This window comes from Poecilia latipinna, unplaced genomic scaffold, assembly GCF_001443285.1.
Source record: "Poecilia latipinna isolate Pla-1442-1.1 unplaced genomic scaffold, P_latipinna-1.0 Scaffold973, whole genome shotgun sequence".
Classification (NCBI taxonomy): domain Eukaryota; kingdom Metazoa; phylum Chordata; class Actinopteri; order Cyprinodontiformes; family Poeciliidae; genus Poecilia; species Poecilia latipinna.
The window spans coordinates 150,714-171,917 of record NW_015113589.1 but is presented as its reverse complement, the minus strand read 5'-3'; the positions used below and the strand labels follow the sequence as shown (position 1 = coordinate 171,917).

The 21,204-nt window shown below is 35.9% G+C and overlaps 5 protein-coding genes across 7 annotated transcripts in view; 2 read left to right on the top strand and 3 right to left on the bottom strand.

Moving 5' to 3' along the window:
• The window catches only part of vps52 (VPS52 subunit of GARP complex), a 16,417-nt gene extending 10,685 nt beyond the window's left edge, over positions 1-5,732 (top strand). The window contains exons 16-20 of the mRNA XM_015050039.1: positions 283-390; positions 593-658; positions 2,032-2,143; positions 2,980-3,098; positions 4,225-5,732. Coding sequence (XP_014905525.1) covers positions 283-390; positions 593-658; positions 2,032-2,143; positions 2,980-3,098; positions 4,225-4,371 — 552 coding nt within the window. The 3' untranslated portion in view covers positions 4,372-5,732. The remainder of the gene's footprint in view (positions 1-282; positions 391-592; positions 659-2,031; positions 2,144-2,979; positions 3,099-4,224) is intronic.
• Positions 5,377-11,060, bottom strand: igldcp (Ig-like domain-containing protein). Its single transcript, XM_015050042.1, has 7 exons — positions 10,944-11,060; positions 10,144-10,187; positions 8,728-9,093; positions 8,256-8,346; positions 7,474-7,652; positions 7,252-7,302; positions 5,377-6,930 (listed from the first exon to the last, which is right to left on the bottom strand). The coding sequence occupies exons 1-7, from the start codon at positions 10,967-10,969 to the stop codon at positions 6,851-6,853; spliced, it is 837 nt and encodes a 278-aa protein (XP_014905528.1). The 5' UTR covers positions 10,970-11,060; the 3' UTR covers positions 5,377-6,850.
• Positions 11,061-12,211: 1,151 nt separating this feature from the next.
• Positions 12,212-20,732, top strand: LOC106958256 (uncharacterized). 3 transcript variants are annotated; one of them, XM_015050051.1, is made up of 5 exons: positions 12,212-12,343; positions 13,550-13,909; positions 15,197-15,319; positions 19,510-19,568; positions 19,856-20,732. In XM_015050051.1, exons 1-5 carry the CDS (start codon positions 12,310-12,312, stop codon positions 19,985-19,987), a joined length of 708 nt encoding a protein of 235 aa, XP_014905537.1. In that variant the 5' UTR covers positions 12,212-12,309; the 3' UTR covers positions 19,988-20,732. The 3 variants fall into 3 exon arrangements, 1 of the variants encoding a protein (XP_014905537.1); XR_001427118.1 differs by lacking the exons at positions 12,212-12,343; positions 13,550-13,909; positions 15,197-15,319 and adding an exon at positions 18,408-18,495 and having other exon boundaries at positions 19,856-20,713; XR_001427119.1 differs by lacking the exons at positions 12,212-12,343; positions 13,550-13,909; positions 15,197-15,319 and adding an exon at positions 18,974-19,057 and having other exon boundaries at positions 19,856-20,713.
• On the bottom strand, positions 16,004-18,855 carry LOC106958255 (uncharacterized). The gene is made up of 2 exons (XM_015050050.1): positions 18,115-18,855; positions 16,004-17,325 (listed from the first exon to the last, which is right to left on the bottom strand). Exons 1-2 carry the CDS (start codon positions 18,436-18,438, stop codon positions 16,816-16,818), a joined length of 834 nt encoding a protein of 277 aa, XP_014905536.1. The 5' UTR covers positions 18,439-18,855; the 3' UTR covers positions 16,004-16,815.
• A 114-nt stretch (positions 20,733-20,846) lies between the features above and the next one.
• Positions 20,847-21,204, bottom strand: part of LOC106958254 (uncharacterized) — a 10,354-nt gene continuing 9,996 nt past the window's right edge. The window contains exon 8 of the mRNA XM_015050049.1: positions 20,847-21,147. Coding sequence (XP_014905535.1) covers positions 20,975-21,147 — 173 coding nt within the window. The 3' untranslated portion in view covers positions 20,847-20,974. The remainder of the gene's footprint in view (positions 21,148-21,204) is intronic.

Genomic DNA, 21,204 nt, shown 5'->3' with positions numbered 1-21,204 from the left:
GTAAGAATAATCGATAGATTACTCGATTACTAAAATATTCGTTTACAACAGCCCTAATTCACACAGTATTTATTGGATGATTATCTGTTGCCAAAAAAATATTTCAGTTTGATGTGGTATACAAGTGTGAGAAAAAATATTCAGAATTTCAAATTATGAAGAAATATTGGTCAGTTTGAAATTCTTCAGTTGTGGTTGTTTAGTAGGTTTTTGCAATGGAGTATAATTATCTTATTGCACTTATAACATAGATATGATCTTAATGTTTATTTTTCTTTGCAGGTTGAGGTTGAAAACTTTGTGCTGAAGATGGCAGCAGAGTTTCCCTCCAGGAGAGATCAGCTGATCTTCCTCATCAACAACTACGACATGATGCTCAGTGTCCTGATGGTGAGGATTGCTCCGCATTTAGTGTGCACTGTAAATGATGTTTGCTCTATAATCTGCTTAGATGATTTGCAGTATTTATTTTTTTCTCTGCAGGGTTTTAATCTAACACAAATCTTTTCTTTTGTACTAGAATATTTTTAGTATTTTTTTGTTTTTGCTTGTCTATTCTGATTAGGTTGTTGTTGTTTTCTAATCTGTCCAGGAGAGGGCAGCAGATGACAGTAAAGAGGTGGAAAGTTTTCAACAGTTGCTCCTTGCTAGAACGCAGGTAAAATCCAATTATTTTTATTTCACTACACTTTAAATTGATATTTATAATTAAACTTCTGATTATTAACAATTATGATTTAACGAATCCATGAAAATATTTCAACAGGTGGGTATTTAGTTACACTTTTTTCAATTAACACACTTTTATTTAATAAATTAGTTTTGCATATTTAAGGCATATAGTTTATATTTATTTTTAATGTAATTTATAACAACATAACAATTTTTTGAAATTTGCATCCTGTGCTGGTAGAAAAGATGTTAGTCTGTTGAAGAAGAGTCACATCATTGGTTTGCATCAAGCAGAGAAAAACTCTAAAGAGATGGTGGGATAAGAAAAAGTTAATAAAGGTTGAAGGAATGTTGGGGACCATTTTTTTATCTGTACCCAGTGTTGGTAATCCTTAAAATGAACAGAAATAGTTTTCATATCAACACCAATTTATGTTTTTCCACTGAGTAAATTATTGGTAAAACAATTTTAAAAAAGCAATAAAACAAGCATATGAAAAAGTAATTGATTCTTTGGTTTAATTTCACTTGCCACTCCCGGATATTTCAAACAAAGATATTGCTTAAATGCAACATGAAGCAGGCAAAAAAATAATTTTAGAAAAGGGGGTTTAGCCTTTTCTTTAAAGGCTAAAAAAATCCTTTAAGAAAGGCTTTTTTTTTAGAGCCTTTTCTGACAGAAGCTTGTCTTTTTTTAGCTTTAAAAAAAAGACTGAAATCCCTTTGCATCTAGAGGAGGTTTCTACAGATGAAAATGACAATATGCTTGGGAGCAGGAAGAGGATGAAGAGACCATCTTGCAATGAGGATGACAAAGACAGCACATCATATTTTTAGCTAAAGATATTCAAGAACAGATGAGGAAGTGAAGTTATACATCCGGAAAGAGCTGCAGAGCTATTTGTAAGGCTATGCTCTGAAGCTTAGTTAGAGCCAAACTGGACAAAACGTGTAACCATGGTGAACCCTCCCAATTACTCAGTCGGTGCATCACAAGCTCTCTCTAGAAAGTCACAAAAGTACATACAACAACTTCAGTTAAGCATACTTGGATTTTGTAGCAGAACAATGACCCAAAGAATACAAGTTTTAAAGAAATGCTGGTTGGAGGGGCCTAGTCAAATTCCACACTTAATTACATTTGGGCTGCTGTGGCATGACTCTAAACACACTGTTAAGTCTTGAAAACCTTCCATTGTGATTGAATTCGAACAATAGAAAAGCAGTAGGAATGCTGTTTCTCAGCACTGTGTAACACAATAATAAGCTTCAAGCTTGTTATATGCATTTAATCTTTCACTTCAAGCAACTGAGCTTTTAAATATTCCTCTCTGTTTTTCCTCCATCCTCTCCTGGCAGGAGTTTATCGAGGAGATTCTGTCTCCTCCCTTTGGGGGGATGATTGCCTTTGTGAAGGAGGCTGAGGCACTGATGGAGAAAGGGCAGCTAGATCGACTGAAGAATGAAGAAGGTGAGAGAAATGTCTCAGATGTAGAAGTGACTTCATGCGGAAGGGCTGCAGATGGGACGGAGCAGAGCTGCGAACCACACCCATAACACTTTGTACTGTCGAGGCTTTATGGCCGCTATTGTTAAGGTTTCATGAGAAAAGGAAACTATGCATTTCTCCTAAAACTAAACTGCGCCGTTTCAAATGTTGAAGGGTTTTAATGGTTATTTTAGTTTTTGGGAACTTTAAATACCTTACCCAAATTTCAGATCATTTCTGGTTGTCAAGCGTTAAATATGTAGGGTAATGAAACTACCTACCCAAGTAAGTACTTGCACCCAAGTAAGCACTTGGGTGCTTACTTGGGTGCAAAGAACACCCAAGTAAGTTCTTGGGTGTTCAAAACAAAGAACAAAGATTGTTCTTTGTTTTGAATATTTTCTCATGAGGGATTTTCAAAGATCACTGTCCTGGCCTCTTCACTCTAAAGATGATTGGGATTCACCTACCTGTTTGTTTCATTTCAGCCTTCAGTTTTGTTTTACTGAGCAATGTGCAACTTCCTCCTTAGCTTTCCACTGTCCTTGCAGTTTTATTTCTCATCTGTCCAAATGTGTAGAAATGGCAAGTTCAGCTTTCAGCATCCTTTGTGTTTTGTCTTTTCAACCAAATCATTTCCCCCTGACAACCACAATCTCATAAGTGTTTCTGCCGTACGTGAAGGCAGACAGGAAACTGGCCAGAGTTCAGCAGCGAATGCAAGAAAACCTAACCGTACTGGCCATTTCTTCCTCAGAAGACAAAGAAGAGAAAGAATAAAAATGTTTGCACAGCATAACAGAAGTGTTTGTGTGCAGCTCGGATTACTCAGCTGGTCCGAGGGTTTTCCAGCACCTGGAAGCAGTCGGTGGAGTCGATGAGTCAAGACGTCATGAGGTCCTTCACTAACTTTAAAAATGGAACCAGCATCATACAGGTGAGCAACTAACCAAGTATGTTATCCAAACAAGCACCAGTGTCTGATTTCTCTAGTGCTGAATGTTCAGCATGATCAGCCATGTTCACAAAAACATTATTTTTATATACTAAAATGCCAAAATGTATAACATTTCCAGATGACTGTAGGTGAAAATAATTAGAAATCAGCATAAATGGGATGTTGTTCAACAAGGAGAATGGGTCTGTATCCCAAAGATGAATGTGTTTTGGCATGAAATGTGCATTTAAAACAAACAAAAAAATAAGAAATCAAAAACATGCTTGATACCTGTCACAATGAAACAAGTCAGGTATTGACGGACTGAAATGCCACTCAGAAAAGGAAAAAGTTATTAGAGCAATTTAAAAAAAAAAATCCAGGAAATGTTTGCTCATGGACAAAGACTTCAGTTTTTGGAGACATGTCCTGTAGTCAAATGAAACTAAAATTAAAATGTTTGACATATTGACCATTTCATTTGGAGGAAGGGCAGTTTTGAATCATGGGCGTAGCACTATCATTTTATGTGGGTGTTTTGCTGCAGGAGGGTCTGGTGCACTGCACAAAACTCCATCCTGAGAAAACATCATATAGATTTTGTGTAAATTTGTGACAACAAAATCAGCCATTTGAAGTTGCCATCACAAAACTCAGATCTCAGTCCTATAGAACATTTTCCGGCAGGTGATTATGTTGTCGGACAGCGATAATAAAATGGTGGTTTGTCTTTTGAAATACACCATATAAATTTCAGCGGTGCAACAAGTGCATCACCTGTATAAAGAAAAATATATAAGCATTTCTTTCTTGTTAAACATACATTAATCACTGAGAAGAAAGAAAATGTTTCTATCGGATCTTGCATTTCTCTAAACCTCTGGACTGACAGACCATGCTTATTCCAAAATATCAAAAATTTGTTTCAACTTAATAAATATCAAAGAACAAATATGTGGTATGAGCAAAGTATTCTGTTTGTTGTTTCCACTGCACATCCACTTCAAGTAGACAAACAGAAAAGCGATGTTGAAGCGCCCACCGTCTTCATGTAGGAGGAAAGGAGCGCTGCACAAAGTCATTTTGCAAACTTTTACAAACTCTTGCTCTTTATCCTTTCCTGCAGGGCGCTCTGACTCAACTCATCCAATACTACCACGGCTTTCATAAGGTTCTGAACCAGCCGACGTTCCGCAGCCTGGCCGTCCGCTCAGAGCTCATCAACCTCCACCATCTCATGGTCGAGGTGAAGAAGCACAAACCCAACTTTTAACGAGTGGGAGGGTCGCTAAAACGCTGAGCTGCAACCTGGAAATGATGGCCCCTCTGAGCTCACTTCGTCATTCCTCTTTCAGACTCACTGAAGTCTGACAGGCCTCAGTCTTTCTTTTTTTTTACACGTGTGAAACCAGTTGCAACACAGATTCCAGAGGAGGTTTCATCTCCATGTCTGACTGTTCATCATTGAACTTTTGCATATATTCCTCTGAAGAAACTGCAAAATACACATTTTGTGCCTGTGAACCTGGAAAATGAAAAACTTTCATTTAAACATCACCAAAAAGTCCCCCGATGGATAAACTACCAATATTTTCAGCCAGTTGCTAAATCTGTAAGTTTAAACCATCTTCCAAATTTCGATTAAAGAGGAATTAATTTGCAATTATGAAACACTGGAAGGACTTTACTGTGACAGCAAATGGACGTTTGTGTGACTGAAATTAGGGATTCAGTTATTTTGTGGATGTATATGAAGGATTTTCTCCAGAAAAAGCCCACAGTCTTGCTCTCTTAACATGGAAGAAACACTTGCATTTATTTGTGATTTATAACACTGCACTAAGTAGAGAAAAGCCCCTTCTAACCCTTAAGGAAGGTGCTTTTTTTCATGTCAGTAAATCCTATTGTTATAGGATTGAATGTAAAGGTCAAGGAGCATCTCTTATCTATGTTCAGAAAGATAAGAGACCTTTGGATTTTACCCCCTAGAAGCATTAATCTTTGGAAAAACCCAACTGCTTTCATCAACACGTCTATTAGTCCCAGCCTGCTCCCATTCCTTACTTGTCAACAACATATTTAATATCTTGATGAATTATAGACAGAAACTGCTCAAATCTCATGTGATTTAACCATGTAATATTTTCTGAAGATCTGATTTTCCAACCTTTTTTAATGAACATGATTCTGATCCCTCGGGACCCTGACCAAGCCAAAATATCTTAAATTCAAAATAATATATTATCAAACCACAGATTCCTATGACTATGAGACAATCTTTTTTTTTTTTGTCAAAGTGGATATGAAACATCTAAAAAGCAGGTGAAATTGGCTTTATTTAAAAAGATAACAGAAGAACCAGCAAAAATATACAAAAAGGCAAATGGAGAAAGACTACCAGTAACCATTTACTAAACCTGATTTGTTCACAAAGAGCAAGCCGATAACTTGGAGGATGTATTGGGTTTCAGTGTGAAGGAAGTCCTGGACGAAAAGATTATTCAAGTTGCAGCATGTCTTTGTTTCTTTGTCCTTTGTGTTGCATCGTTTCCTGTGAACGTGTGTATTAAGCCATTCCCATGTAACCTAACTGAATGAGTTAAAAATGAATAAAGAACAAAAAAGGTTTTTTTTATTATTCTTTTATTTGATTTAAATTAAATAATAAATATATTTTACAGATATGAGATCACACATGTCTATTTCTAATTAACTTTATTTGCTTCGAAAATTTTAAGGTTTTCTACAAATGCAGTCAAACAGTTTTGAATAAGCTTTGTTTATAATTTTAACAGTTTTTTTATTTATAAAATCACAAATTGGTACAACTAAAAAAAAAATCTAAAAAAACTGGTCTATCTCAGAATAATCAGTAGCTTCAGCCTCTCTAACCCTAAATTAACTGCTCATGTCCCGTAATAAAACCACACTTTAAAACTAACAAACATTTTTTTATTAACTAGGAAATTAGCTAGGTTTCTCATGTTGATTACACTGAATTTTGATTTGATTATAGAGTTGGTATGTAATAGAAAGAAGGCAAAGACCAAAACACCCTTTTAAAGCTATATGTTGGGTAGTTTAAATATGTAGACATACCTTCTATAGATATAAAAACAATATCTCAAACAGAACTATATCATTTTGCAAGCAGTGGTTCATAAAATGTTGTAACTGGAACCAAACATTTTTAATGGCTCAATGAATACTTTGCAAACGTGCGAAACAGTTGGAATATATAAAAAAGAACATTTCTGCTGCTAGACAGATGAAAACTCCCCTAATACAGGTCTTAGGTCTTAGTTTTTACTTCTTGAAATTAACTGATGTATCAGTCTGCATCTTTTTAAGTTAATTGGCAGCTTTGACATTTTATTTGTTGTTTTTTTTTGTTTTTTTTTTTGAGAAACTGCAAAATAGCCAAATATAAGTGAGTTTTGATGAATTAAATAGTAAAAGGGACTGTCATATCGCAGCAATATTTTTCATTAACATCAACTAAAAGATGGTTCTTTTGAATGACAATGAAAGCAATCTCCAGCACATAAGCAAATATTCAATTTGAAAAACACACGATGACATTTATAAAATGTTGAGCATCAGAAATGGACCAGACTATTAATGAAGGTGTTTCAGCTTGCGTAAGATTACAAGGCTTGTTGTTACTTCTACTTACAAATGCTCTCTGTCTGCTGGTCATAAAGTGCTAATTTCTGTAGATATTGTCCAGTTGCACTGCAGAAAAATATGTCTTAGTGAAGATGAATAATTTGTAAACACGAGAGCAGAACAGACAAGAGGAGAGCTGAACAGCTGCTTGTAGCAGCAGAATCTGAAAAGACAGAACACATATATAATGTTATTTTAGGTCAAAGTGCTTCCTTTAAGAATCACTTATATGTGTGTGATGTGTTTGTATGAGTAGCAAATTTGTATTTAAATATGCCAATGATGAGACATAAAATGAGACATAAAAACTGTAAAATAGACTTTACCCCTTTGGTTTGCTATCATGCTTTTTGAAAATAGATATTTTTACTTCTGCTTGATGAAAATTATTGTTGCTTGGATACAAAACCAAGACTCTCAGTTGGTTGTTCTGAAAGTGCAAAGGTCACTGACTGTTTTGCTTTCTGAAGTCACATATTCTCACCTGTCAGAATTTTTTGCTGCTTTTCTTGGATTCTCGACGACGGGGAGTTTTCTGAAAGCAGAAATACTGAAAATGATTGTGATGCAGATGATGGTTGATATTAAGCTACTCTTTAATACAAAAGGTATGCAAGACATAATAGGTAAATAATAAGAATGATCAATTTTAAGTTTCATACCAAAATCTAAACTTCACATTGTTCACAGGAAGCTGTGCTCTCACCCGTTATGTACAGCTGGATGGTGCTGACAGAGAGGTCGTCCTCATCCAAAACTTTGTATATTCCTTCATCAGAGTATTGAAGATTCTTTATCGTTAATTGTTCAAGCTGATGATGTTTTTCTATGCGTTTGTCGTTCTCATCCCCTCTCTTCCACAAGTTCACCCACTCTGAACTGTTCCTGTACAACATGAGAAAAAATGAAAACAAGATGAGCTTTATTGAGGAAATTGTTTCCTGGAGGCTGAAAGTGCTCTATTGTGTATGAACAAAACCAAACTTTAAGCGTCACTCTGCTTTGGTTTTATCTCCAAAATCCTAATGCTGTTGCACTGTGTAATTATTTACAATAACTTAGCATGTTTTAATAGCAACAGGTTTGCTTACTAAGCAAAAAAAAAAATGTTTAGACACAAATAAAACCACAATAACTGGAGTTGGATAGAGAAATTTGAGTGACTTAGTAAATCTGTGATTTGAAGGACCCATGTTATGTGTGAATATTAAATTATCACACTGTCTGCCACGGAGCAAGACAGTTAAAGAAATTACAAACTGGAGAGCCACCAAGCAGATTTTCCTATTATCATCTTTAATTAACTTTGAGATCTGACTTACTGACTCCAATGAATAAATTACAAGAATATTTCCCATCAAAACAAATGGTGCTCATCTTTATTTGTTATAAAATTCAAAATGAGTGTATTAAAGTATATAATACTCTAAGCTGATCCCTTTATAAACCAAAACTAGTGGAGTTTTCTTTAAATGACTTTTAACTAACCTGCTCTGGAAGACCACTGCAAATGAGTGGGGGGTGTACAGCTTCAAAACCAGGTCGTCCCCTGGGTAAAGACTCTTCTGGGATTTGTGGTCTGAAAGTGGCAAACCCAAAACACAAAGGAAATCCATTAGCATTCACAGCAACTAGATCACAAGAGATCATATGAGAAAGGAGAGAACAGCACGATAATAAATCCATTTTAATCAGCTTTGTAGAAGTTTTATTTTAAATGGATGGATACCAGAGAAATGTTTATGTCTTAGTAAACATTTCTCTAGAAAGCATAGAAGAGAACATCACTTCTTCTCGTAAAGGAAGAAGTGATGTTAGAAACAGAATACATAAAAATGTCCATGTTTGTACTTTTATGTCTAAAAGAAGCCTGAATATAATATTATAATATGGAGAAAAACTAAATGTGAGGTTGCATTGTTAAATAAAAACAAAGCATCCCTCCCAGTCCCATACTAACCTGTCACAGATAGTTTAACACTCTGAATGAAAACTCTGCTCTTTTGGGACCTCACGCCATCCACCACTAGGAAACTCTCGTATCTCCCCGTGTCTCCGATCTGAACATCCTTGATGATCAGGGAACAATCCCCGGAGTTGAGTTTCTCCAGAGGCACCTCCACCCGGCCCTCGTACTCCGCCGCCTGCCACCTGTCTTCTCCAAGTTGTTCGAACACGGTGTACGGCGGAGTCATCCACTGGATGTGGCAGCCGGACGCTGACATTTCTTTCTGGGAGTCCTTCCAGCTGCAGGGAAGGACCACCTGGCTCCCCACCAGGGTCATGACGGGTACTGGGTTGGCAGCGGAGGGCAGAGCTGAAGAATCTGAAGACCAGGAGAAATTTTCAGAAGGTGTGTCCTTATTTACATTTTATTAACTGATAAGGAAAGCAGATAACCTAAATGTGTTGCAATTTTATGTTTGGTTTCCACATTCAAAGATCCAGACTACTCAATCATGTAATTTTCAAGAATAAGTACATAAGTTCAATAGAAATACATTGTTTCCCAAAAATAATTGTTTGCCTCTTATGGTTGAATGATAATGAGAATTTGATTATTATTTTTTTCATTTGACAAAGTGTAGAATATTGTATCAAAATTGAATCAATTTATTCCAAATATGTTACAGTGAAAAATAAACCACAACATAAAGAGGATAACAGTTGGGAAACAGTTGGAAGGACTGAGCAGCAAGAAGATCCGGGATTTGAATCCCTGCCAGGAGTCAGTATGTTCTCCCTCTGCATGCATGGGATCTCTCTGGGTACTCCAGCTTCCTCCCACATGCCAAAGACATGACGATAAATTAGTTAATCTCTTGAAAATTGTCAGAAGGTACTGTGTGCATCTGTGTTGTGCTGTGATAGACTGGCAACCTCTCCAGGATGTGCCCTGCTTCTTGCTCACTGAAGTAATTGCACCAACTGAAGACTGGCACCAAAGTTTAAGTAAAATAAATAAAGTAAAAAATAATTGTTCAAAATATTGAAAACAACTGGAATATATTACAAATATTAAAGATGTAACTCATACTAAAGATGTGGACAGGTAGTTTGTAGTTTGCTCTAAGTTGTGTGTTCAAAACATCAATTTCTTTTAACTTATCTTACCGTGTGTAAAACCCAAAATTGGCTTTTTAAATCCTGCCCTGTTTATATAAGCAAGCGCAGAGAGAGCTGAAAAATAAGGTTTCATTAGCTAATAATATTTATGAAGTCTCTGATCACTGATGTTTTTATTGTTGTCAGTTCTTAACTAACATTTCTTGGAATCTGTTGCTGCTGTCATCAAACCCTGACTAGCTTCAGATAATTAGTAATGTTGAAATCTGTTTAAGAAAAAAAAAAACGTATGTCCATGGCAGGTACTCACCAACTAAATTTCCAGTAAGGAAACTTTGTAGAAACACAAAAGACCTAAAAACCACACAAACAAGTAAACAAATTACACAAGAAGATATCAGTTTTCAGTTCATCAAGCATTGTATTGTTTTGTATATTCAAAATTACAAAGAGATAAAACTGAGAGAAAAAGCACAACGCAGACTGTATTACAATACAATCTGTGGTAAATTGTTCTCATATGACTAGAACAAATACTATAATAAAAATAATTAGTAGTCTTTTTTTAAACAGGAGATATGAAAAGTTAATTTTAAATAATATTTTGTATTGTTTCATGAATTTATTATAATACAGATTAAACATTTATTGTGAAGTGACCATATCTTATATATTTTTTGTTATTATTATAATTGGAATCTCCATTCACCACTGTAATTACTAGGAGCCAAACCGAAGAAATGAAACCAATAGTAAGTACATACTCATGAAATAAGCATGTGATATGATATCTATGTATGTTTTTCGGTTCCACATCCAACAGTTTCTGCTTTCAAGGAAACGAAACTTAAAGAGCCCTCTCTTGGTCACCGGTGGAACTTTAACATGCTGCAGAATGTTGTGGCTATGTCTATCCTGTTCCCTGCACCCTGCAGATAAATTTATGCTTTATTTCATGGAAGGAAATGCATATTTAATAAGTCTTTAAGATAAAATCAATCAATTAATCAATAAATAAGTTGCTAAGATAGGCAAACATATATTTTTTTTTATATAAAATACCATTATATTAAAATATCAAATTAGAAATAAATAAAATAGATGTCTTACCAGAGCCGGCTTTGGATGATTTTCATTGTGTTTACTTTTGGAAATTTAGTTGATTCTTCACCTCTGCACTACTCTGATGCTGGCAGAGTGTGAGCGTCTCTCAGCTGATATCCAGTTTTGTAGTAGCGCTGACCTGCTTTAAGTTTCGATTTACTGGTCGAAAAAACAGAGAGAGAAAGAAATACGGAGCCCCCTAGAGGAAATGGGGAACATTTTTTCTTTTGCTTTCCCTCGCAATATGTTTACTGCAATATTTGCAGGTCTATTTTGTGTACAATCACAAATGTCAATTTCAAATTTAAAGTATAAACCCAATTAAAGAGTGAAAACGAGTATAATCTTATCTCTTTGGTTGAAAAAATGATGGAAAATCGATATTTGGATGTATTTTTTTATTCCTTTCCTTCTCACGGAAAGTTTCTGTTTATATCATAGGTTTGTGGTGCATTTCTATCCTAAAGAAAAATATATAAAACTTCAGATATTTCACAACGAGATATTAACAGACATGGAAAAACCTTACGAAAACCTTATATAATAGCAGAAAATGTGATGGCCACCGTAAGAAAGGCTTACAGCATTAAATTATACCTCATGAACTCATCAGAAAATTATTGCGAGAAAACGCAAAACCTATTGCGAGGTAATGCAAAAGGTTTGCAAGGGAACGCAATACTTTTACGAGGTAACGCAAAAGTTCTCCCCTTATATAAAACTTCTCTTATGCACATTTATAGTCTATATTTATTTAAAAATGATATGCATTTTATAAACTTCTAAAAATATTATTGTTGCTTAAAGAAATTTGTGTCTCAGCTATTATTTTTATTTTTTTTATTTCATTAATATTAATTTGTTTATTGTCAATTCCGTATTTTTAGTCAAAAATCCTAAAAAACTAAACAGAATTCAATTTTTGACTGAACCAGATTTCTATTCAATAAAAAGCAGCGAAATATATAAATGAACCAAAGTCTATAAAAACCTGCATGTATGTAAAATAAGCAAGAGAGAGAGGGGGGAGGAGGGCGGAGAGAAACAGAGACAGAGGAGAGGGTGTTACCGAAAGGCTTTTATGTTGAAATGGCAAGTTACGTAAGCCAAGCAGCTTAAGGTCTGTGGAGAAATGAAAGTTAACTATGTTTAACAGGAGAGTTCTCTTTATGTATTCACATGGAAAAACAGTCACTCTTCCGTTTTCTGCAGCAGAAACGTGTTGGTGGTCTGTCTCCCTGCTAATTCTGTGGCCAAACAAAGTCCCCGTTTACTTCCTCCCACAGAAACAAAAAACTGCAACCAAACTGAACTCAGTTCAGTCAGCATTCGCCCTTGAACCAGTTCATTCTGAGAGTATTTGTCTAGGATAATGGCAGGTCTCTTTTGGATTTTCATGTTTCTTTGTAAGTTAATAATTTCTTATTATTTTCTTGATTTAAATGCAGATAGAGGTCATTACTCAGAATTTTGGTTTTCTAATGTGTCTGTGGTTTTATAGATCTTGTGGTTTTTAGGTTTGTGAAAATCTCTGCAGGCTCATAATGTTTTATAGGATTTGCTTCTTTTCTGTGCTTTTTTCTTTTGTTTTGTTTCAACCAGGGGATTTTGTGGTAATGGTTTGTTTTACCTGAAGAATTGCACAAAACAAGCCCTTAGAACCTGAAATGTAGAACTGAAAACTGAAGTTGAACTTATTTCACCAAACGTCTCGTTTGATCTTCTTTCAACTGAATACAGCAGTTTTATCAATCTAAAACAATTATTATTATTATTATTATTATTATTATTATTATTATTATTATTATTATTATTATTATTATTATTATACTTCTTTATATGAAATCTCTCTTTCACAATCCTTTTTCAATGGAAGTTAAAACAGAGCATTTGTAGTTTTGGATTGTAGGAGTCAATGGTTTAGGGAGAAGAGATCAAATGGTGCCATGTGAAGTTTTTTGCATCAGCCATGTAATGCAGACTTGCAGACTCTATGATAAATGTATTTCAATAAAGATGCACAGATCTGATTTTTCCTGACCAGTGCCTTTCGATTTTGACATTATCCCAGTTTTTTTATTGCAAAGAATCAGTTCCATTGACAAAAGTGCAAGTTTTATGCAAGAAAGTATAGATCATGAGCTTAATCTGATATGTTGTAATCTCATAAGGGGAATCAAAACAGAATGAGTTATTTTTTGTGCAGCTTATAAAAAGTTGCTTTAATTCTATTCTAAATTTTGATTAAATCTTATAAACTTTTGTAGAATTTCTTTTCAGAATAGTTTTATAAAACGTAAAACAGATTGCTTTAGAGTATAAACTAAGGATGATCAAACACTCCTAAATATCTCGATCACATGAGAAAGCCATTTAGTTTACCATCAAATTTAATCATAATCAACTCTTTAAACCACTGGTAGTACATGGTGATATGTTTACCTCGTCAGAAGATTGACGAGGTGCATCTTAAATTTTAGTATCACAGCCACTACTTGACACCACTTCGCCCATTCAAAGAGAATGTTTCAATCAGGGTTGATGTGCTGAACAAACATGACAAATCGTAACATTTTTAGTCAGCTTGATTCTGACCTGTCTGTTTTCCTCAGGTGCTGCAGGATCTCACCAGTCATCTCCCTCCCATGTTCCCCATGACCCACTGGTGGTTGACAGGGGACATAATGTCTCTCTGACCTGCAACATTACGTCCAGCTCCTATATCACCTGGTACCTGCTGCGATCAGACCAGCTGTTGCCACTGCTTAGAGTCTCAGCGAGTAAACTCAAAAACAAAAACGACGTCACTGACGTTTACTCCAATCGCACCACATGGACAGGAAACCTGAGTAGCGGGCTGGTCAGAGTGGAGATCCAGGCCGTGGAGGAGCAAGATGCTGGGCTGTATTTTTGTTCTGGGTTTTGTGAAGCTAATGTGTGTGTAAGCAGAGGAATCCCCTTGAAACTTAATGGTAAGAATTGATCTTTTCTATATGAATTTTAACATATATTCAGCTCTGTAAAAAATTAAGAAACCTCTTAAAATGGTCAGTATCTCAGATTTTATTTTTAAAAGTATATGTTTTAGTAAAGTTAGCATTGTTATTTTATTCCATGAACTACTAACAACATGTCTCTGAAATTCCAAGCAAAAATTTTGTTTTTATTTGCAGAAAATGTGAAATGGTCAAAATAAAAAAAAGATGCAGTGCTTTTAGAGCTCAAATAATGCAAAGAAAACAAGGTTATATTCATTTAGAAACAACAATACTAATGTTTTAACTCAGGAGGAGTTCAGAAATCAATATTTGGTGGAATAACCAGGAGGTTTTCAATGGAGTTCAGTGCAGCGGGCTCTTATTTTTTGTTGTTTAAAGAGCTTAAAGTGAATATTTTGTTCTTCATGTCTTAAGACATAATCTCATTAGAGATTTTACATGGAAATGTTTTTTTTTTTAATTGTACATGTTCTACAAATGTTTTTTTTGTTGTTATTTTTTAGTGGCATTTGTTAATATGATTAGATGTATTTAACTTTTTACTCTGTAATTGATATCTATCACTAGTAACTCTGGGTTATTTTATTACAGTGTATATTTACTGACAGCATCGATGAGCGCCCCTCCAAGTTGTGGCACCCTGGGCAGAAATTCACTTGGCCCATATCGGAAATACTTCTACAATCTTCAAAGTGTCTTGTTTTGTGTTTATATTTAAAAAAGAAGTACCAGTAAAAGCAGAAAGTAATTCTAGATATAAATATAAAATAATTATTTTCAGTTTGTAAGGGTGTTTTGGTTTTGTTTACATAATAGCATTCTCTATAACTGATATTGTTCAGAAGAAAAGACATTTAACCCAGAAAATGTATTGAAAAGTGATATTACTAAGGCAAAAACTAACAGAAGGGGGGTTTCTCAAATCTTTCACCTGTGAAATATATCTGAGATTAAGATTCATTAAGAACATGTAAAACCAGTCACCTCTCGCAACACCAGTATAGTTTTTAGTCTCAAATGTTGCAAATTACATGCATGTGCATTGCAACAGTCCACAGTTTTGTGCAAATTAGCTCTGGTTCGCAGAGGATTATCTCGGTACAGGTTTACTAGAAAATGAGAATGAAGACTGAAACAAGTAAAACTCCACCTCAAAGGAATGTGAGTTTCAGCGCTTTGCATTACAGCTGTGAATACCTCCACAAAAAAATTTAACATTAAAATAATGTCATCTTTGTGGGTTTGTCTTGTTATGTCCAGGAGCTAATGGGGACACCGCAGGAATAAAATCTCGCCAACCTTGTTGGAGTCTGGGGATCTGTGTCCTTCCGGGTTTACTCGGCCTCTGTTCCTTTCTGATGATTGGACTCTACCTGTGCTCAGGTGCGTATCCATTTACATCCTCTACCTGCCAACACTTCTACTTCTGTAGCACTGCCTTTATTTTAAAACTGCTGCTCAGCCTCATCAGAATAATGTATGATAATCAAATTTATTTTTGAGTTCATTGTTCAAAGAGATTTTCAAACTTTTTTTTTTTTTTTTACTCAGATTAGATTTTGAAAAAACTTTTTCTTGTAAAAGAATTTTAAGCTGTTTAGCATATTGGTTAGTACCCGCTTCATTCATCCTGCAGGTAAGCAGCATACCTTATTCTCCTACTGCCCTCTGCTGCTCACCTACTGAAACTGCAGATGTCCAGTATGTAAATTAATTTTGACTAATTTAAAACAAAACTAATGCTTAAAAAATGTTTTTAAAAAAATCATTTTTTGATCTTATATGGCTGGTGGTCTTGCATTGTATTTGCTAATGGAATCTGATTGTGTACTTTTGGTGACTTTACTGACCTTAACATACAGAGATATCAGCATCTATCCATTCTGTGAAATCCAATAGTGGAAACATACGCTTCACCACCCAGCTCTGTCATTATGAAGAACTGAACATTTACTAAAGAAAAGTTTGCCACTGCAGAGAGTATTTTAAAGCAAAAGTTCTGGCACTTTCTTGAAACACAATAAATATAGGACCCGACATAAAATGTTAATACATATATGGACATTATTTGTATTAACAGAAAGATTTATTCAACACTGTGCAATACACATTTCATAATACTTAAACTTAGCTTTGAGATGCACTGTGTTTTAAAGCAGGTTTTACCGGTTTTAAGTGACGCAAGTGTAAAAATAAACAATCAGTGGGAGGTAAATGCTGTTCTGCAAGCATGTCTTCGCTTTGTGAAAAGGAGGCACAGTTCCTAAATGTCAAACTTGATGTCAGTGCCAAAAATGCAGTGAAATACATCATAGTTAAAGGATTTGTGCTCTCCATTTTAATATTTATGACATTTTTTACAGACTTAACTCACAGGAGACAGACAGATGATTACAGTAAAAAAATCAGTTCAGACAAAAGGATTTCCAATTACACTAGGCAGTAAACATAAAAAACCCCACACCACATTATGAAGCTTACAGGTACGAAAAATTAATGAAACAATCTTTGCAAATCGACAGGTTTATAATGCTCATTTAATGATTGAGTCATTATGGAGGATTCATTTCTTTTTTGTCATGTCAGTTCAATTATGTGCAATAGTTCATAAAAATAAAACGAGGCTACAATCTAAATAGAAAAAAAAAAAATAAAGTCTTTATGTGCCAGTGGTGTTCCTGATCGGAAATTGGAAGTCACTTAGCTAAAGCGACTACAGCAAACAGTAACTGAAGAAACTATCAGAATCATTTCCACATAGCCCTGATTGAAACAGATTTCACACTTTTTGCAAAGCATTTCTATTTTCCAAAGGTGAAAGAAGTTTGCACAACTTTTACAGCTTGTGACATCCCTGAATCTTCCAAGCATCCAAGAAGTCACACCTGCTTTATCAGGAGTCCATACGGACGAAGGGAATCCTCTATAATGACTTTCTCCTGCACGTTGGTGCTGCCTTCCGGGATGTACACCAGCCAGACGCCCTCTCTCTGGCAGTTCTTCCTTTTTTGAGGGTTGATACGGTTCTGAAGAACCACTTTGTACGTCTTCCCATCCCCGCTATACTTGAATGTCTTGCAGTGCTTCTCCGCCATCTTGATGTCAGGGGTTGAGTACACGCCCCTGCCTCTGGTGTCGGGGTTTTGCAAAGAGGCGGCTCCAGCATCCAGAAAGCTTGGCTCATCGTCTGGTGGGCCATCATGGGTGATGATGATGCCAAGGGAGCCGTCCATGTTGTGGCCATGGTAGGAGACTGGCCAGGCGTCCTTCCCTGTCCCCAGCCAACCGTCCCCACCATCATACTTCCCTTTGACGCGCAGAGCGGACCGTTGCCATCCACAGGGGCGAATGTACTTCTCATTTCCACGCACAAATACCTTATCACCATCCTGTAGATCAAGAAACATTTATCAGTTCAAATTGTGTCTTTAATTTTGTACACCTGAAAGCTCAGGAAAGTACTTTGATTTTTCTACAGCTGCCTCTATGCCCTTAGTAAGGATGTGAAAATGTCCTAAAACATAGCTTTCTGTATTTTAATACAATTTAGTGTTGATCTCACATGCAATTCCATCAATGTGCACAGATGTTAGTGGTTTTAACATAAAAGTGTGAACACTTCTGCAAACAACTGGAGAGATGCAGAAGTAACTAGCTGTTTTTAGCATTTTGTGACTTCAACACATCTCTGCAGCATTTGATTGACATGTCACATTTTTCCTACTTTGAAGAGTCCTTGAGAGGTGGACTTACATCATATTTATGGCCCAGAGAAACAGGAATTGAATATTGTTTAAAAATCTTTGAATTAATGTTTTAAATGATCGGTTTATTTTTTCTAGACACATTCACTACAACCTTTGTTTATTCCAGGACATATGTGACCCAGTAAGATGAATTTGCTTACATTACTCAATCACATTTTATCTCTACACACTTCCTCATTTCCTCCTCGAGTTAAAAGCCAGACTACTCCAGAAACAGTTAGCCCAGTAGTTTTGTAAAACGTGACCGTTAGTATTTGTTCTTCCAGTTTTTAAGACAGTTATGCTGCAGTTTCAGGTCAAGCATAGATCATGTTTTTAGACCTGCTCTATTGCCTGAGGCTTTTGTCATATGACGCATTTCCAAAGCAAAAAAAAAAAAAAAAAAAACACGGATTCATGGTTTCTCCTTACCTTTACGTTGGTGAAATCGTAGTCATACTGCGGATGGAAGAAGTCTTGGGTGTTGATTTCAACAGTTGGTTTAAGGCTCGTCACAGGTTCATAGGTTAATGCTGGTGGGGCGCTGTACATGTCCTGATTTTCCAAGTCCTGCAAGGATAACGTTCCCAAGCTTGGGTACTCCAGTTCTTTAAATCCCTCCTGCTTGTAAAACTCTCTAAGGGCTACAATGTTGACAAAATCCTGCGATGTGAGCTGTGAGGCTCCAGTTGTTTCCTCGACGTTACAGCTGGAGAGAGCCGACAGGGCCTCCAGGCAAAGCTTTTTGTCTGGCATTTCGCTCCAATGTTGTAAAAGATCTCAGGAAGGAAGACAGCGTCCTTGTCCTTCAGAGTTAGGTGGAACAATTGCCTTTTCTTTCTACTTTAAATAGTTACTCATTTATCAAGAAGATGCAAGGAAGGAATTCTAGCTTTTCTCTCGGCTGCTTCAGCTGAAAACTGATCCTTAGTTTCACTTTAAGCCTTTAACAGTTGCTCTTTCACTTTCACTTATAATTTCCTGTAAACCAGAGCATGCTCAGGAATAAATGCAGAGTTTTTCCAGGATTTGGATTACACTGTTTACCTCAGGCTAACACCATCTATAAGCTTGTTGGAATCTGCTTTATTTATTTATGTGTTTTTGATTATCTGGTGCACTGCCTATCTGGTGTCAGGTTACATCAACCCTGGTCCTCACTGTCCCCCTGTCCTGCATGTTTTAGGTATTTCCTTTCTGCCACACACCTGAATTGCATCTCTGGGTGATTAGCAGGCTTCTGCAGTACTTGATGGTCATGCAATCATTTGAATCAGCTGCTCTGGAATAGAGGCACATCTAAAACATGCAGCGCAGCGGGGCGCTGAGGACTGGAATTGAGAAACACTGATTTAGTGTTTACATCAGACACTTGGTGACTTTGAGTTTCTTCACTTTTATTGTAAAGTTACTTTCACTCCTTTTCACTTCTGACTCTGCAAATTGAAATACATGCAACCTGTAAATACTGACATATTTTAAAACCTTTTAAAATATGCAAGTTTAAATACTATAACTCACAGGTGTCAGACTCCAGTCCTGGAGGGCCGCTTCCCTTCAACTTTTAGAGGTGCCTCTGCTGCACCACACCTGAATAGAATAATTAGGTTATTAGCAAGGCGCTGGAGCACTTACCTACACAAGAAGGAGGTAATTAAGCCATTTCATTCCAGTGTTTTGTATCTGTGGCACATCTAAAAACTGCAGGACAGCAGCCCTTCAGGACTGGGGTTTGACATCCCTGCTATAACTGAATTAAAATAAATCAGAGCTTCAGATCAATCTCTTTTCATTCTACACCTCACTGCTTTTCTGATTTATGTTCAGGTAAACTGAGTCCTTGCTGCTGCAATCCAGGGAGACAGCATTCTTTGAGGATCACAGAGGTCAGTAAGTGTAAGCCAAGTTCACACAGCTAAAAGTTGAGTTATTTACCCACAACATAAAATAGCAGAAACTAGTTGTGTACATTTTGTGTTAGAAGTGGGATGATTTCCTTAAAATGTGTTGATTTGTGTTGATTGATCTAAATGTGGTTAGTTAACATCCATTCATTCTAAATTCAGCTTTATTATTTTTCATAAAGTAAATAGCCATGTTTATTTTTCAATCTTGCTGCATCATAGTTCCAAGGAATGTGACATTTCTGTCTCTTGTCTGTCTGTCTCTGCAGGAAGATTCTTTACATTACTCCAGTCTGAGGCATCCAGACAAGCCGCGCCCATCAGTCAAGGCCAGACCTAGATTAGCTGAAGACCTGGTCACATATTCTACAGTGAACACTCGCAAAAACTTAAATGGATAATTTTGTTTCTCCTCAGCGACTCACAATATGACATTTGTTGATTCTTTAGGAAACTTTATTCTGGTTTAAAAGTAAAATCATTTTCTATTTTTTTCTGATTAATTTTCAAAAATAAATATATTTTTTCCAGTAAATAAAAGTACAGTATAGCAACAAATTCAAAAGCTGATATAAAATTTAATTAATTGCTTTAATTAAATATAGGATATCTTAAGAGTTTTGAATTGGTGCTATAACGCAGCAAGAACAAATAACAAATCTCCAACATACCCAGATAACATAATCTCATTATTCTCCTGATGAATACGAGGTATAATGTAAGCTATATCACTCATCTTTGTTTTACTGTTAAAATGTTGTGTAACTGCTGTAAAAATGCGTTTCATTTGCTTCCTGCTTTACATCTATATAACCAGTAAGCTACTGACATCAAGAATGTAAATATGAGCAATAATGCTGGCAGAAGCTGAACACTGAGGATGGAGGGACTTATACAAAATCCTGATGTGAAGAAATTCTCTTGTATGAAAAAGTTACCAGCTCAGCTCAGCATACCATTTTCTTTGTCTTTTTTTTTCAGTGTACATTTGTATTCCACTGTCAATTATGGGTCAGTTCTTTTCAGTAACTCAAACGTAAATATGTTTCTGATATTAAACTACGGTAACTTTCATAAAGTGTTTTAGAAGTAAAAAGCTGATTTTATGCAAAACTGTTGATTTGCAGTATCTTGTTGACATTCCTCTTTGTTACAAATGTTTAAATGTTTTCAGTACCGTCTTTACAGTTAGAAAAAAATAAACATGACATGACATAATTAACAGTTTCATTTGCTTTTTATAAGGTCTCAAGGAGATAAAGAAAATAACTTAATATTTCTGTGCTTTATGTTGTAACAACTTTAATCAAATGCTAAAAGTTATAAGTAATTGAGACAGAGTCAAAGACTTATTGGTGTTTGACAAAGAATGACAGAAATAATCTGGATCAGGAGAAAGTGTTTTTGGCTGCAGGTATGGTGATGACCGAAGAATAAACCACATTACTGCTGCTCTGATCGGGTGGAGACCAGCTGGGCCTCTGGCTCCAGCTCTGACGGCCCAGAGAGGCGTAGTGGATGGTGTCATCCTGCAGGGACGGACGCTTAAACACCTCATACTCTGCAGCCAAATAAAAGGAATCAATTAAATGACAAAATTACTTCCCTTTAGCAGATA

Excerpts from the sequence above, each read along its gene's own strand:
- LOC106958256 (XM_015050051.1), top strand. The coding sequence starts at position 12,310 with ATGGCAGGTCTCTTTTGGATTTTCATGTTTCTTT. Across the intron at positions 13,910-15,196 it reads AATCCCCTTGAAACTTAATG|GAGCTAATGGGGACACCGCA; the intron begins GTAAGAATTGAT and ends TGTTATGTCCAG. Across the intron at positions 19,569-19,855 it reads ATTCTTTGAGGATCACAGAG|GAAGATTCTTTACATTACTC; the intron begins GTCAGTAAGTGT and ends CTGTCTCTGCAG.
- igldcp (XM_015050042.1), bottom strand. The coding sequence starts at position 10,969 with ATGAAAATCATCCAAAGCCGGCTCTG. Across the intron at positions 10,188-10,943 it reads ATCATCCAAAGCCGGCTCTG|GTCTTTTGTGTTTCTACAAA; the intron begins GTAAGACATCTA and ends TGTGGTTTTTAG. Across the intron at positions 7,303-7,473 it reads CATCCAGCTGTACATAACGG|AAAACTCCCCGTCGTCGAGA; the intron begins GTGAGAGCACAG and ends TTCTGCTTTCAG.
- LOC106958255 (XM_015050050.1), bottom strand. The coding sequence starts at position 18,438 with ATGCCAGACAAAAAGCTTTGCCTGGAGGCCCTGTCGGCTCTCTCCAGC. Across the intron at positions 17,326-18,114 it reads ACGATTTCACCAACGTAAAG|GATGGTGATAAGGTATTTGT; the intron begins GTAAGGAGAAAC and ends CTTGATCTACAG.